At 49.8% G+C, this 15,341-nt stretch overlaps 1 protein-coding gene across 11 annotated transcripts in view; it reads left to right on the forward strand.

Annotated features, from left to right (window-relative positions):
- The window catches only part of ADARB1 (adenosine deaminase RNA specific B1), a 168,243-nt gene that overhangs the window by 23,242 nt on the left and 129,660 nt on the right, over nucleotides 1–15,341 (forward strand). For 10 of the 11 annotated variants that reach the window (XM_007102927.4, XM_055086462.1, XM_055086460.1 and 7 more), the window contains 2 exons: nucleotides 7,378–7,452; nucleotides 10,986–11,920. In XM_007102927.4, the coding sequence (XP_007102989.1) occupies nucleotides 7,425–7,452; nucleotides 10,986–11,920 (963 nt within the window). In that variant the 5' untranslated portion in view covers nucleotides 7,378–7,424. Of the gene's footprint in view, nucleotides 1–6,883; nucleotides 7,255–7,377; nucleotides 7,453–10,985; nucleotides 11,921–15,341 lie in introns of those variants that run through there. The other variant, XM_055086461.1, reaches the window with a different exon arrangement.

A 15,341-nucleotide genomic window follows, 5' to 3' on the forward strand; every position in this document is an offset into this window, starting at 1 on the left:
CACCAGCAGTGAATGAGAGTTCCTGTTGCTCTGCAATCTTGCCAGCGTTTGCTGTTGTCTGTGTTCTAGATTTTCACCATTCTGATAGGTGTGGAGGGGCATCTGATTGTTGTTTTAATTTTCATTTCCCCGATGACAGCTGATGTGAAGCATCTTATTTGCCATGTGTATATCTTCTTTGGTGTGGTGTCTGTTCAGGTCTTTGGCCTATTTTTTAATCAGGTTGTTGTCTTCTCATTGTTGAGTTTTAAGAGTTCTTTGTATATTTTGGGTAACAGTCCTTTATCAGCTATTTCTTTTGCAAAAATTTTCTCCCTGCCTGTGGCTTGTCTGCTTGTTCTCTTGACATTGTGTTTCATAGAACAGAAGTTTTTAATTTTAATAAAGTCCAGCTTAGCGATTCTTTCTTTCGTGGATCATGCCTATGATGTTGTATCTAAAAAGTCATTGCCAAACCCAAGGTCATCTAGGTTTTCTCCTATGCTATCTTCTAGGAGTTTTACATTTTACATTTAGGTCTGTGATCCATCTTGAGTTAATTTTTGTGTAGTTTGTAAGATCTGTGTCTAGACTGAAGTTTTTGCATGTGGATGACCAGCTCTTCCAGCACCATTTGTTGAAGAGACTATCTTCGCCCTATTGTATTGCCTTAGCTCCTTTGTCAAGGAACAGTTGACAGTATTTATGTGGGTGTGCTTCTGGGCTCTCTGTTCTGTTCCATTGATCTATTTGGCTCTTCTTTCACCAATACCGCACTATCCTGATTACCATAGCTTTATAGTCAGTCTTGAAGTCAGATACTGTCAGTCCTCCGAATTTGTTCTTCTCCTTCAATATTGTGTTGGCTACTCTGGATCTTTGCCTCTTCATGTAAACATTGGAATCAGTTAGTTGATTTCCACAAAATACCTTGCTGGGGTTTTGATTGGGATTGCATTGAATCTGTAGATCGAGTTGGGAAGAGCCATAATCAGCATTATTGAGTCTTTCTGTCCATGTATATGGATTTTCTCTCCATTTATTTAGTTCTTTGATTTCGTTCATCAGAGTTTTGCACTTTTCCTCATATGGATCTTGTACATATTTTGTTAAATTTATACCTAAGTATTTCATTTGGGGGGGTACTAATGTAAATGGTGTTGTGTTTTTTATGTCAAATTCCAGTTCCTTGCTTGCATGTGGGAAAGCAATTGACTTTTGTATATTAACCTTGTATTCTGCAACCTTTCTATAATTGCCTATTAGTTCCAAGAGTTTTTTTGTCGATTGCTATGGTTATTTTAATTATTCCATGTTGCATTTCACTAGAAAAAAACATGTGTTTTAGAAGTAATGCTTGAACCTCATTTGCTATGCACAGTCTGCTGTATCTAGTTCAGTGTGTACAAAATCTCTAAAGGATAACTGAACATCTGTTATTTGGATGGTTCCCTAGGAAGGAAACTATTTCTCTGTTAAATATTATAAATTGAATGTTTTGAATATTTTGATGATATTAGTTTGTTTAGAGAGCAAAATATTGGAAGCAAAATACAAATCATGAATGCATTCTCTAAACATGCATGATTAAGTTGTTGAATTTCAGATTATTTATTTTGAAATTATGTAAGAATTTTATACTTCAGTTACCTTTGTTAAATAAATAATAAAATCATCATGCAGTGTTTTGCTGTAGCTGCGAAATTAGTCTAGCCTTTAGCAAGTTGCTTAATTTATAGTAGAGAATTAACATGAAGAATCTTCATTTTAACACTTCGCTCTTTAAAAATGTGTAGTGTATGGCTATTAAAACTGAAACCCTTAACAGTCATTAAGAATATGTAAAACTTTTCTCAAAACCATCCTGTTCGAGAGTACCATGGATAAAACCCAGTAATAATCGCTAATAATTTTTGTCAAGTTACTGCTTGTCTTAAACATTTTTTAATCTATAAATTTTTAGTGAATTCCTAAAGATAGCATTTTTCACCAGCACAATAGAGAATTCATGTTCTGATGCATCCTGAATGTTAATAAGTTATGTTCTCTGTATTTTATTCCAGAAAACCTTTTTTTCACCAAGGGAAAGGGAGGAATGTGTGCAGGTTGACGTTTCCACAGTGAGGATAAGGGTGCTGTCAGAAGCGGATAGGAATGTTGTATTTTACATATGTATGTACACCTTGGCTTACGTCATGAACATCTACAGTGTATAAGGAATCACACAACAGATGACCATTTACCCACCACCCACTTAGAAAATAAAGCATTGCCAATCCGATCATGTTATCGGAAGTCAGACGCGAACCCATGGGGAACCAAAACCGACGCTGACCGAGTGGCACTGGTGGGTCCAGCTGCCTCTTCCTCCGGGGCTTACCCCTTTCCAGGCCCACGTGTTAGAAAGCGCATTGGTCAGTGGTGTGGGAAGCTGCTCTGTCCTGAGTCCGTCTCCCTGCTCCACGGTCCATGAGCCGCAGGCATGCTTTGGATGCTGGCGCCCCATCCTTTCCAGTCTGGGAGGACCAGACCCACCCAACTGCTCCTTTAGTTCAGAGTTTTCTTGACTGTTCAAACCTGATTATTTTTCCACATAAGATCAGCTTTTCTAGTTCTATTTAAAAAAAGAAAAGTTGAAATTATAACTGGAATCAAGTTAAACTTAAGTTCCAGGTCTTTCGATGCCAAGTTTAATGGTCTTTTCATGCCTCCCTGCCCCCCCCAGTTCCACTGACTTCTTAATGCTTACGGGACCCTGAAAAATGAAGAAGGCATTCGAATAGTGCTGTCAAGTCGAGCCTTTCTTTACCTGGCCATTCCTGGAATTTTGTTCCATATGGGATTTTGGATGGGGTTTTAATTCTTATGTGTTTGTGGTCCAGGCCATATGAGGTGCTTTTCAGAATGAAAGAAAAATGGTTATGTAAAATGCTCTGAAGTGCTTGCATTTGCTATTTTGCTTTGTTTTGTAACCTTCGGTACGAGAGTTGGCATTTGTAGAAGCTGAAAATATTGGCTTCTGCTCTGCAAGAGATTTCTGGCTTCCACTTTTAACGTACACGTACCCACCCACACTGTGCACAGCCTGATTATTTTCTGCTGTGAGACATTTTCCCTGTCCTTTTTTAGAACTTTAATATGAAAGAGCAGGAAAACGAGGCATGTCCTACAAACCAGGTGAGCTCCGGCGGCGCAGGGTTCTCCTGTGCTCAGAGTTGCCGTCACTGTCACGGCAGGCATGGCCTCCTTGTCCCAGACCTCCAGGGAAGCCAGCCTCTCAGCGCACCGGCCGCTATGTGGTGTGCCTTCTGCCCGCTTTTAAATTGACCTTTTTATCTTGAGAGAACGTACATTCACGTGTAGCTGTAAGAAACAATACGGGGAGAACGATGTTCCCTTTACACAGCGCCCTGTCACAGCCGGGGTGCCGACCTCAGGACAGTCAAGATCCGGAGCATCCGTTGCCACCCCGTCGTGCTTTTATAGTCACACCCACACCCTCCCCACTCGCAACCACTACTCTGCTCTCCATTTCTACCGTTTTCTCGTTTCAAGAATGTTGTACGGTTGACCCTTGAACAGCGCAGGGCTTGGGTGCCGACGCGAGGTGCGGTCGGAAACCCGTGTAACTGATAGTCGGCCCTCTGTATCCTCATCCTTGGACTCAGCCAACCTCAGGCCATGCGGTGGGGTAGGTCGTGCTTAGTGAAAAAAAATCTGTGTCTCAGTGACCCATGCAGTTCAAACCCGTGTTGCTCAAGGACCACCTTTGTATAAATGGGCTGTAATGTATGTAACCTTTGGGACTGGCTTTTTCACTCGGCCGGATTCTCTGGAGGTTCATCCGGGTTATTGCGTGTGTCAATAGTTTGTTGCTTTTCATTGTCGCACGGTGCTCCGTGGTGCGGCTGGCCCACCGTGTGTTCAACCCGTCACCTGCTGAAGGGTTGTCTCGGTTTGGGGCTGTGATGAATAAAGTTGCTATAAGCGTTCCTGTATACGTTTTTTATGTGAACGTAAGTCTTCATTTCTCTGGACTAAATGCCCGTGTTTAGTTTTAAGAAACCACCAGCCTGGTTCCCGGAGCGGCTGTACCATTTTACATCCCCCCCGGCAGCGTGTGAGCGATCCCGTTTCTCCCCATCCTCGCTGGCCCTTGGGTTCTCGTTATTTTAGCATCCTCGTAGGTGTGTGGTGGCGTCTCACGTGGTTTTAGGTCCCATTTCCCTAGTGGCTAACGAGGCACACCGTCCCCCGTGTGAACACCCGTCTGTGCGCGTTCTTTGGGGAAACGTCTCTTTCTAATGGGAGTGTGTGTCTTATTGTCGGGAGTTTCTTGTGTGTTTTGTTTGTTGATGTGGTTTTCAAATATTCGCTCGCAGCCCATAGCTTGTCTTTTCGTCTTCTTAACAGGGTCTTCAGCAGAGCAAAAGGTTTTTAATTTCGATGGGTTCCAGTTCATCATTTTTCCCTTTTATGGATCGTGCTTTTAGCGGCCAATCTGCACACTCTTTGCCGAGTCCGAGATCCCACGGATGTTCTCTTCCCGTGATTTTTGTGAACGCCTTGTAGTTTCATGCTTTACGTTTAATAGCCCGTGGTCCATTCCAGGTGAACGTGTGTGTGGGGTGTGAGCTCTAGGTGCCCGGCTGCCCAGCACTGTCTGTTGACAGGGCTGTCCTTCCTTCACTGCGTTGCTTGAGCACCTTTGTCAACAACGAGCGGGTGTTTTGTGGGGGCCTGCCTCTGGGTCCTCTGTTTCGTTCCGTGTGGTCTGCCTGTCTGTCTTGATGACTCGGACTGCATAGGCAGTGTTGAGATCACTTACTGATTCCTCCCACTTCTTTTTCATGACGGCTGCTTTAAAATTTTCTCAGATAATGCCGATGTCTCTGGGTCGGCATCAATTGTCGTTTTCCATTCGGTTTGAGATCTTCCTGGCTCTCAGTGTGATGAGTTGATTTTTGATTGAAACCTGGACATATTATGTTACAAGAACCTGAGTCTTACTTGGACCTCTGCTTCAGCTGGCTTTCTGTCACAGCCCTCTGTTGGGGAGAGGAGACGCCGCCTCATCGCTGCCGGACGGGGGTGCACGTCCAGGTTCCCTGGCCTCCACTGGCACTGCTGGGCGTTGGCCTCCTGTGACACCCGCAGTGGGGAGGGGGCAGGCGCCTGGGTACCGCCAGGTGGGGTGGAAGTCCAGGCTCCCCGCCTGTTCTCCCTGACTCTGCATCGCCGGGGAGAGGGGGGAGGGGGTCGTCACAGCCCAGAGGGAATGAGACGCGAGGCTCCCCCACCCCACGTCCTTGCTGGGTGGGAGGCTGGGGTCTGGCTGAATAGGGCAGTTCGGTCTGTCAGGTTCCTGTCCTGCTGGGAGGTCCTCTCCTGGTCCCTTGGCCAGAGAGACAGTTTGCGTTGGGTGTTTTGGTCTCTGCCCACTGGTGTTTCCAGGTTGCCGGCTTCTTCAGCTCCGAGCCTGGGATAATGATGCAAAAAGAAGACGTGAGGGACTCACCGCCACGCCGTCCCCGGGCCCCGTGCTGCTGTGCCGTCTCCGCTCCACCGTCCCGAGCCTCCCCGTGCTTGCTGTGTCTGCGCCATCCAGGGTTTGCGGTTGGGCTGAATGGGGGGCGCGCCCTTCGTCTTCCCACCACACGAGCCCCTTTGCCTGCTTTGAATCCAGCTCTCAGCCAGAAAGAACAGAGTGCTCTGGGCAGCTTGTGTGGTTGCTTCCAGAACCGATAACCGATAACTGAGTTTCTCGGCAGCGCTCTCTAAGTGCCTTGCTCACCCAGCCTCTGTGCTTCCCGCACGCTGCCTGTTCACAGCCTCCACGGTATGTCCCACCCGCTCCCCCTCCAGGATCAGCTTGACCGTCACACGCCCTGACCGTGGCCGAGTCGACCCTTGGAGCGCCTGCGTCTCACTGAGGGCATGGGGCGGTCTGGCACCGTGCCCATTCCAGACCTCAAGGAAATTACTTTCCTTGAGACTATTCCACGGTGGAAATACTAAAACACACGCAGCGATGCAGAGTTGTGTGGTGAGCCCAAGCGCCCGTCAGGCCGCAGCAGCGTCGCCAGCCGTGGCCCCTCGGTTTCATCCGTGTCTGCTTTTTCCCGCCACACGGAATCATTTTATGATAATAAATCCCAGGTATCATTTCGTCTGTAGACACTTCAGTATATATCACTAAAAGATAAGCACTATTTCCACGCCTAAAATGACTGAAAGTTATTCCTTAATACAATCAGCTATCCAGACAATATTTTTATTTAAATTTCTCAATTGTAGTCTGTCTGATTCATTTTAGGTTCTTGTAATATCCAGTACTGTGCTTTTCATATAATAAACTTTCAGAAATTTTTGTTGAAGTAATTCATGAATATAAAATGTTAATGCTTTAAAAACTATCTGGAACACTTGCTTGAATAAAGGAGTCTAAATAAAAACTCATTTAACTTTTAACTCATTTAACTGTATGTTTACCAGATATACAGTGAGAGTTAATGTCATTAACAAATGATTGTCATGGAAACGTCTACGTATATGTTATATGAGAGAGATGTTTAGCACATTTTAGTCACCGTTTTCTTAAAAGCAATACATTTGCCTCTTAACTGATTTATAATATAAATTTAATTTCTATAAAAAAATGTGACTACAAAATTTGCAGATCTTCTTCCTCAGTGGCAATTTGATGGGATTCTTTATTACAGATTATATGTTAGTACAGTCCTGCAAAGTATAGCCAAGGTATTTAGGAAGAGGAAACTCTTAAATTTGTTAGTAATTATATAATTGGAATAATTGTTCTTTGAGCATTTCTTGTGGTTTCTCCTGACAGCAGAATAATAAGTTACACGTGGCTAAGAAATTAGATCAGATTTGAACAATTATGTGCTTTTTAGTTTCGTCCGCGTGATGCTTCTCAGTCCAAGGTGAAGGGGAGTAGGAGGGTGAGTGCTGTGGCGTGTTCTTGCTCCACAGCTTTATTTTATAACCCAAACCAAAGTCTCCCCAGAACGGAGATCACGTGGCAGATGGGCTGGAGTTCTGTTTGGGGTTTGTCTTGACGAGGTGTCTTTCTGAGATCTAAACGTGTCACCCTTCCCTTGGTTCGGAGCTCTCCATGGTCCTGACCCCTGGAACCCAGGCCGTCCTCTGCAGCGTGGCCCGAAATCTTCCCTGCATGGTACCCGCCCCCCCAGCAGCGGAGTCCTGGCCGGGATCCTTGGGGGCACGCTGGGGGTCCTGTACCATGCTGAAGAGGTGGGGACATCAGAATGTTCTGTACAGAGGGCAGGCCTAACCGTCCTTGTTCTGCGATTTTTTCCACAGAGACTTACCTCATATGACTGGTACACTCAGTGTCATTTTCTTGCTGTCTTTCAGACAGAAACAGTCTCCGCCAGTCAAGAAACCCTCAAAAGTATTTTGCCATGGATGTAGAAGATGAAGAAAACATGAGTAAGATCTAGGCCTATCACATAGTATCAAGTGGCTAATTTTCTATTAAAATCTTAGTGTTGTAAATTTATTGAATGGGACCAACTTGGGGGGGGGTGATTTTCTTCCTTCGATACAGACTGTTAACGGTGGCATGTGTTTAATTTTTATATAATGTCTACAGTAGGTATCGGTGTCTACTGTGGGCGTTTCCTTACAGCCATTTGTCTGGATTTTCCTTCCTTGCTGTCATCCTGGGGTCCTGATGCACACGCCTGGAAGGGGGGGAGGCTTGCCTCCAGGCGCACGTGTCATAAAGCCGCATGGCTTCGTGCTCTGTCACTGCGTGGTTCTCACGATCATGGTCCTACTTCCATCTGTGTAAATCTGAGACGACCTTTGAGGTTGGTCATTTGGGGTGACAGTGCATAACATCTTCCCTTCAAATACGGTGGGTTGTCCGTGCATTTTGAAGGAAGGAGACTCGCATGGGTCTGTTGATCTTGTTTCCAAAGACTCTGATGGGCCTTCGGGCCGGCGTGGCCTGAAACCCCTTTCCACACTGCCCTCTGGGATGGAGGGGACGGAGGGGCAGAGAGCCTCGGCTTTCCCCCTCTCAACATGGTTCATAGATGTTCGTAGCTGAAGAGTTCAGTGAACATACTTCTCTGTTCTGTTTTGTCTTTAATCCCGGATAGCAGAGCATTTGCATAAGGTTAAATGCTCCCACAGGAGTTGGGAGCTTTCAGTAGGGAAATCACAACAGAGACATCAGTGTTCTGGTATGTGTGTAATGTGCACTGTTACTTGTCCGTGTGGAGAGGTCCTGGGAAGAACCCGCAGGTGTGAGTGACGAACGGTCACCGAGGATGAGGATACAGTCCACCACTTTCCCTCGGCCGCACCCAGAACCCACAGCCAAGGCCTCGGAGTTGGCTTGTCTGCACGCAGAAGCCAGGGGTGCTGCTCCACGAGTGTAGCGGGTGCCGTGGAGTGGCTGGGTCTTTGCTGGGTGACCCCGCAGTCGTGTGCCCTCAGGCTGGAGGTCATTCCTGGGACGCAAGTGTGAGAAGACGTGACCAGGCGCGGTTTCAGTCCCTGTGGCAGCACCTCCTCCCGAGGCCTCTGGCTGCCGGCGGTGCTGCCCTCGGCACAGCTGCTCTCAGGCTCTTGGAACCCAGCCTGTGTTCTCAGGGGTCAGCGCACTCCCGCTGTCACCGCGGCGCTGGTCATCAGGTATGGGGGGAAATGTCACAGTGTGTGTAGGGATATAACTGCCCCCAGACTGATCCGGTAGTCTCTTACCGAGGTAAAGAATCCTTCTGAATACATTCTCTGGAAAGATAAACTGTCGGTTCTAGTGCTGAAACTTTGAAATGCCAGTCCTGTATTTTCTACCATTTTGAAAGCGATGGAAAATTTTTATCATGGTTAATATTCACATTTATGAAATAAAGTAGCATGATATGGAAAGAGAAAGCATCTATTTAAGAAGAGTTATGATAGTGGGAGGTCTTTCTCCAATTTTAGTGTTTTATTTTCCTTTACATCGTAGCATTTTTAGTAAAGTAGAACCTGAGCAGTATTTGCATGCTTCTGAAGCAAATAAGAACTTAGAATCTATGTGAGCTATCTTATAGAAAGTGTATTTTTCTATAATCAATACGGATTATTTTTATTTTTTAAAAGAAAGCATTTGTTTGTTCCAGAGATTATAAACGTTTGATTAAATGCATGTCAGGATATATTTATCATGATCTGACTTATGTAGTGATAATTCTGTTCAGCGGTAACGTCAAAACGTAAGCAATCATGTAGCGTGTGATGTTCCTGCTCGTTTGTTCATCTCAATTCTGTCCTGCCCCACCCTTTGTAACCTTTTGTTTCCCTTGAGCACCGAAAGGAGTAACCTATTGAGCTTTTGCTGGAGGATGTTATAAATGAAAATTTAGTGTCCATTCCGTCAGCTTTGTCAACTGGGAGAAGTGGTGTGTGTCAGGAGTACGTAGGAGGCATGAAGTCTGTAGGGAAAGCTTGGCCATCTCCCAGTCTCTGCCACGGTGTGGTGGCGGTCTTCCCGTGGCCTGTATTTAAACCAGGGCCGTTCTCACATCTCAGCTGAGTGGTGACAGCCCTGGGAATCTGAGAGCTTGAACTGTGGGGGACTGGCAGCCGGTGACCCAGACTTGCTGCCACGTTAAGCCCCCTCCCATGGGTAGGGCCGATGAGCGTTTTCACTGTTTTTCTCAGTTTCCTTAGCATAGTCAGAATCTACTTTCACATTATGTAGTAGAAACAGACCGAGGGCCACCGTATTGGGGTACTTGTAAACTGGCTTACAGTTGTGAAAAATATTTCCGTTGCTTAAAAGACTTATGTGGATTCTCAAAAACTAGTGGTAGGTCTTCAAGTACGTTCATGTCAACAGTTTTGTAAAGCCCTGTGATAGTTACCCCGAGCTTCCTGCGGCCAACAGCGTGTGCAAACTAACCAGGAAAACAAGGAGTTACTTCTTTTTCTCTTTTTAAAAAAGCTTTATCTGATAAACTTAAAGGGGAGAGTGAATGCTTTTTTATTCCCCCTTTTGCAATTAAAATCATATTTATTTTGCCATGAACTTTTAGAGTTCTAAAATTATCTTTATTAGTTGTAAAAATAAACGACCTTTAAACGGTAGGATAACTAAATTATTCTGTAAATCCATCAAATATTTGTTTTTCTAAAAAAGACAAAGATGCCACCTTCAGTTGGGAAGTTAGGGAGCTGTGGCCGTCTGCAGGGTCAGTCTTCCTATCTTGCCTTATATATTTTTTTCTATCATGGGATGTATTAAGGATTCAGAGGCAAATCAGTCCCCATACATAATGAAAAAATGTTAAATGAATACTAGAAGTGAAGCTATATCCTTCAAAATAATTTCTAAAAGGCCAGAATACTTTACATAAGCAGTTTTCTAAGATCCACCAACCAAACCAAATAACTGCACATATTAATTGCATATTTTAAACCAGAAAAACCAAGTAACTTGTGAATGCATGTTTTAAATAATGTCTTCTTTTCTGGGGAAGGCTGCAATTGAAAGCCCAACATGAGTATAGCATGAGAGTAGATGGCATTGAAAAGGAAGAAAATGCTAAAATAAAGTGTACATTTGTCAATACTCATACTAGATTTATTAATGTAAGGTCTTTCTGGGTTACTTTATCATCCCACATTTTGATAAACTTGAATAAAAGTCCTCTAGATGCTTCGGAATATTCTCGTAGAAAAAGATGATTTAAAAATTCATCTTTTAATGCAAAAGCAGTCCGTGATACTAAATAGAAACAGGATTAGTTATCGTTTCTCGGAATGTCAGATTACTCCAGTTATTCCAATTTAGGTGGATAGCTCTGTGGTTAAATGCACAGCTCCACACGTATGCAGCCAGGAACAAAATGTATAAGCACACATCACTTAACCAGTTACAAAGGGCGATAAAGGAATCTATAAATTTTGCATTTACAAGATCCTGCGACGAAGGCGTTGTAAGTTACTCTTTCTGGGCACCGCAGGTCCGAGCAGCACAGATGTTAAGGAAAACTGCGGTCTGGACGGCGCGCCCCCCAAGGACGGCAGCGGCCCGGGGCCCGGCGAGGGCGCCCCGCTCTCCAACGGGGGCGGCGGGGGCGCCGGCAGGAAGCGGGCCCTGGAAGAGAGCAGCAACGGCCGCTCCAAGTTCCGCCTGAAGAAGCGGAGGAGGGCGCCGGGGCCCGCGCTGCCCAAGAACGCACTGATGCAGCTCAACGAGATCAAGCCTGGCCTGCAGTACGCGCTGCTGTCGCAGACGGGACCCGTGCACGCGCCCCTCTTCGTCATGTCCGTCGAGGTCAACGGGCAGGTCTTCGAGGGCTCCGGCCCCACGAAGAAGAAGGCCAAGCTGCACGCGGCCGAGAAGGCCTTGCGCTCCTTCGTCCAGTTTCCCAACGCCTCTGAGGCCCACCTGGCCATGGGCCGGAGCCTGTCCGCCAATGCAGACTTCACGTCCGACCAGGCTGACTTCCCCGACGCGCTCTTCAATGGCTTCGAGACCCCGGACAGGCCAGACGTGCCCTTCTACCTGGGCGCCAACGGCGACGACTCCTTCAGCTCGAGTGGGGACCTCAGCCTGGCTGCGTCTCCCGTGCCTGCCAGCCTGGCCCAGCCGCCCCTCCCCGTGCCCCCACCGTTCCCGCCCCCGAGCGGGAAGAACCCCGTGATGATCTTGAACGAGCTGCGCCCGGGACTGAAGTATGACTTCCTCTCAGAGAGCGGGGAGAGCCACGCCAAAAACTTCGTCCTGTCCGTGGTCGTGGACGGGCAGTTCTTCGAAGGCTCGGGGAGGAGCAAAAAGCTCGCCAAGGCCCGGGCCGCGCAGTCCGCCCTGGCCACTGTCTTTAACTTGCGCCTGGACCAGACCCCGTCTCGCCAGCCTGTCCCCAGCGAGGGCCTCCAGCTGCACTCGCCACAGGTGAGGAAAGCCGCCCGAGCGCGGCCGCGTCTCGCTCACGCTTTTAGACGGGGTGCGGTTGCCGTGGTCACTGGTGTCTTCCCGTCGCTCTGTCCTCTGCACGGGGAGGTCCTGGTAAGTCCGGCTGCCGGGCGGCCTCCCCGTGACCGTGCCGGTTGTGTGGCCGCCGCGAAGCCCGGCCAGGGCCGTCAGGTGCAGCGTGCTCGGTGCCGCCCACGGCGGGTGGGCCGAGGTGCCCTCCCTGTGCCGCCTGCCCCTGTGGCGACCACGGCCCACGGCGGCCTGTCGCGGAGGAGGCGGGCGGGGAGGGGAGGCCCGGAGCCCTGGCACCTTGCCCCAGCTCCGTGGGCTTCCCCCCTCCGTGTCTCACCTGGGACCCAGGTACAGGACAGGTGAGGCTGGCGGGTCAGCAGCTCAAACCCAAGTCTGGGTCAAGTGCCAGCGCCTCGCGGAGCCCGTCCAGGCAGAGGCCGAGCCGCGGCGGTGGCGAGCACACGTCAGAAGGGCCGGGGCGTCGGGGCCTCTGCGAGCGCTCCGGGGCCCGCCGGGTGCCTGGGGGTCCCGGCACCTGGAGCTCCCCGAGGGGTCCCCGTGGCCCCCCTGCTCAGCCGGGGGCGGGCACCCCTCTTAGCTGGGTCTCGGACGGGGCGAGAAGGGGGGACGTCAGGGCGAAATTTCAGGTGAAGAGGGGCCGTTTCAGGTGGGCTCTGAGGAGAGGGAGGGAGGAAGCGAGGCCAGTTGTCACCTCAGCCCCCTAGAGCCCTTCGGTTATTTATTGCTTCCTTTCCCGGAAATCCAAAATTATTCTGGTCCATTGTAAAAATGGTTCTTTCAGGGAGAAAGTCTGACCCTCTTCTCTATTCCTTTCTGTCAAAATATTATTCACTTTGACGATAAAATACACACTGATCTGAGGAGAAAAAATGAAGGGCTCCAGATTGACAGGACAGCCCACATTCCCTGAGGAAACTCGGCTTCCGTCTTGCCTTCCTGTGACCTCTGTGCAGTTGTCACCCGAGAGGACCAGTAGTTCTCCGTTTTGAAAAAAGGAAATGTATTTTCTTTCGCTTAAAGCAACCACATACAGCAGCAGTGTAAAGTAACATATTCGAAGTATTTCGCTGATTTTTTATGAGCCAAGTAACCGCTTCCCGTGTATTAACTTCTTGTTAATATTATTCATGAGAACCATTAGTCCGTTTATCATTTTACACGTCGGTGGCACTAGTTCCCAAGGGGTTTTTTATTTTCAGGTTTACTGTTGGATAGAGTATCTCAGCCTGAGCCACAGTGGCCCTGTCTTCCCTTAGCATTGGCAGTCACGTGAAGACGCTGGACTCATCAAATGCCGTGACCCCCGGTGCTTGGTTCCGCGTGGTGACACGCGGGTGGGGGGGCGGGGAGGCTGCGGAGGTCTGCGTGTGCGTGTGCGTGTGCGTGTGCGCTGGAAGCCCGCCTCTGCCCTGGCTGTGGTGCCAGCGGGGAGCAGTGACCGGAGCCCCCGGCTGGTGGAGCCTTGCTCGGGAGGGGCCGTCTCTGCCCTGCCCAGGCGGCCTCTGTGGCCCAGGCCAGCCGGGTCCGGGAGAGTGGAGCCGTCTCTTCCCCCGCCCGAGCCCGCCCCGCTCACAGGGCCCCCAGGGTGGCGCCCAGCCCCCGAGCCGTGCCTCAGGAAGTAGTCGTGTCCTCCTCGCAGGGCCTGTGCCGGCCTCCAGAGGGTCAGTCCTTACACTCTGTCCCCTGGGAATTTCCAGACGTACGGACGGTCTAGAGGGGGTGAAACGTCCCACCGTCTTGCGGGTGGAACCCTTGAAGGGCGTGGGGTGGCCACCCCTGGTCTCAGGACTTTTTGCCTCCCTGGCGTTCACGGTGGCATCAGAGCGTTTAAAATCAGACAGCGTTGCCCACCTGGTGTGTGCAGGGCGGTCTGTCGGTGAACTTGGTGGACGTGGCTGGACCGAGCCGTCCCGCGGGGCCCAGCCTCGAGCTGACTTTGAGAGCGTGTACCCTTTGTTATCATATCTGCCCTGACTCTAGAGGGAGATTGCTTCACGCCCGGTCTCTTCGGGGGACGGGAGGGCTGGCCTGGGCAGAGGCTGTCAGTGCAAGTGCCCGACTGCACGCTTTTCTGCTTTTCTCCGAGAGTTCGGAGCCCCGCCTCGCCTTGCATGGAGCGGGCCTTTGTTTCCTCTGGCTTCCCCTTCCCCTCCTGCTGTTCTTCTCTTCCCACCGGAGGGCATCGTCGCCATCGTGTGATGGCACATCCTGACTTTCTGTCGGTGGCCTCGCTACCTTTCCTGCCTGCACACCTCCGCCCGCTGTGCCTCTGTCTAGGGTGCAGAGAGGGGCCCCGTCCCCTGCTCTTCTGGCCACACTCTGTGCCTTTGGCCTTGCGCACCGCCTCTGGGGCTTGTTGCTGGCGCGGTGGCGGGTGAAAATGCCCTGATGACGCTTCTTCCCGGAGAAGCCACCATGTAGGACAGGTGGCTTTTCTGTGCATTTGGGAGTATTCTACCGAGGGCCCAGCTGGGGACTCCAGACCAGTGTGAGCTGGTGGGACGTGGGTCCCGCGTGGCTCCTGGCCCACACCTCCCATCAGGCATCGTTTCCCAAAACACCAAGGGTCCGTTCTATCCAGGATGAATCATAAGCTGTGAAAGTAGGACCATGTCCAAAATCTCACCGATGTGTTTGCTTCTGAGAAGCGCTCCCTTCAGTCCAGTGGCTCCCTGACCTGGAAATGCACCACTAGAAGTCTTCTAAAATCCCATTACACTTGCCCTGTACAAGTGTAGCCTCCGGTGCATGCTGGTGTCATTCGATCTAAGTGACAAATGCCCTTACAGGCTCTAAGCGGTGCTGGTTTCTGAGTGACTGGGCCACGGTAATTAGTTTTAGATGTTGAAATCACTGAGACACACATGGACCAGGCGCCTTTGGGAGGGAGGTGCTGTGAGCTTAGTGATCCTGCAATGTGATCGCCCTTCAGACCTCCCCTTTCTCTTCCCACATGTCCCCCATGGGGCCTCGCCAGCCCTGAGCTGACTGGGCCTCACCTCCTGTGATCTCACTTCTTCCGGAAGCCCTGCCGCTCGGGGGCTGTGGCTGCGGGACTCGGAGCCGCAGAGGGTGGGAGGGGGCTGGCCAGGCAGGCAGGCGCTCTCGCCTCTGGGCCTGGGTCCCTCCCCCGGGGCAGGGCTGGTGTGAGGAGGCCTCACCTGCCCAGGTGCTGGCTCCCATGTGGTCGGGCTCCAGCTGTCCTTCTGCAGAGACACTCGCACGCCCCTTGGGTGTCTGTTTCCAAGGAATGTCTGGGAGGAAGAAATGTGCCTGCGCGCGCGCACACACACACACACACACCACACACACACACACCACACACACACACACAGACACACACACACACACAGACACAGACACACAC

This window comes from Physeter macrocephalus, chromosome 8 (assembly GCF_002837175.3).
Source record: "Physeter macrocephalus isolate SW-GA chromosome 8, ASM283717v5, whole genome shotgun sequence".
NCBI classification, from domain to species: Eukaryota; Metazoa; Chordata; class Mammalia; order Artiodactyla; family Physeteridae; genus Physeter; species Physeter macrocephalus.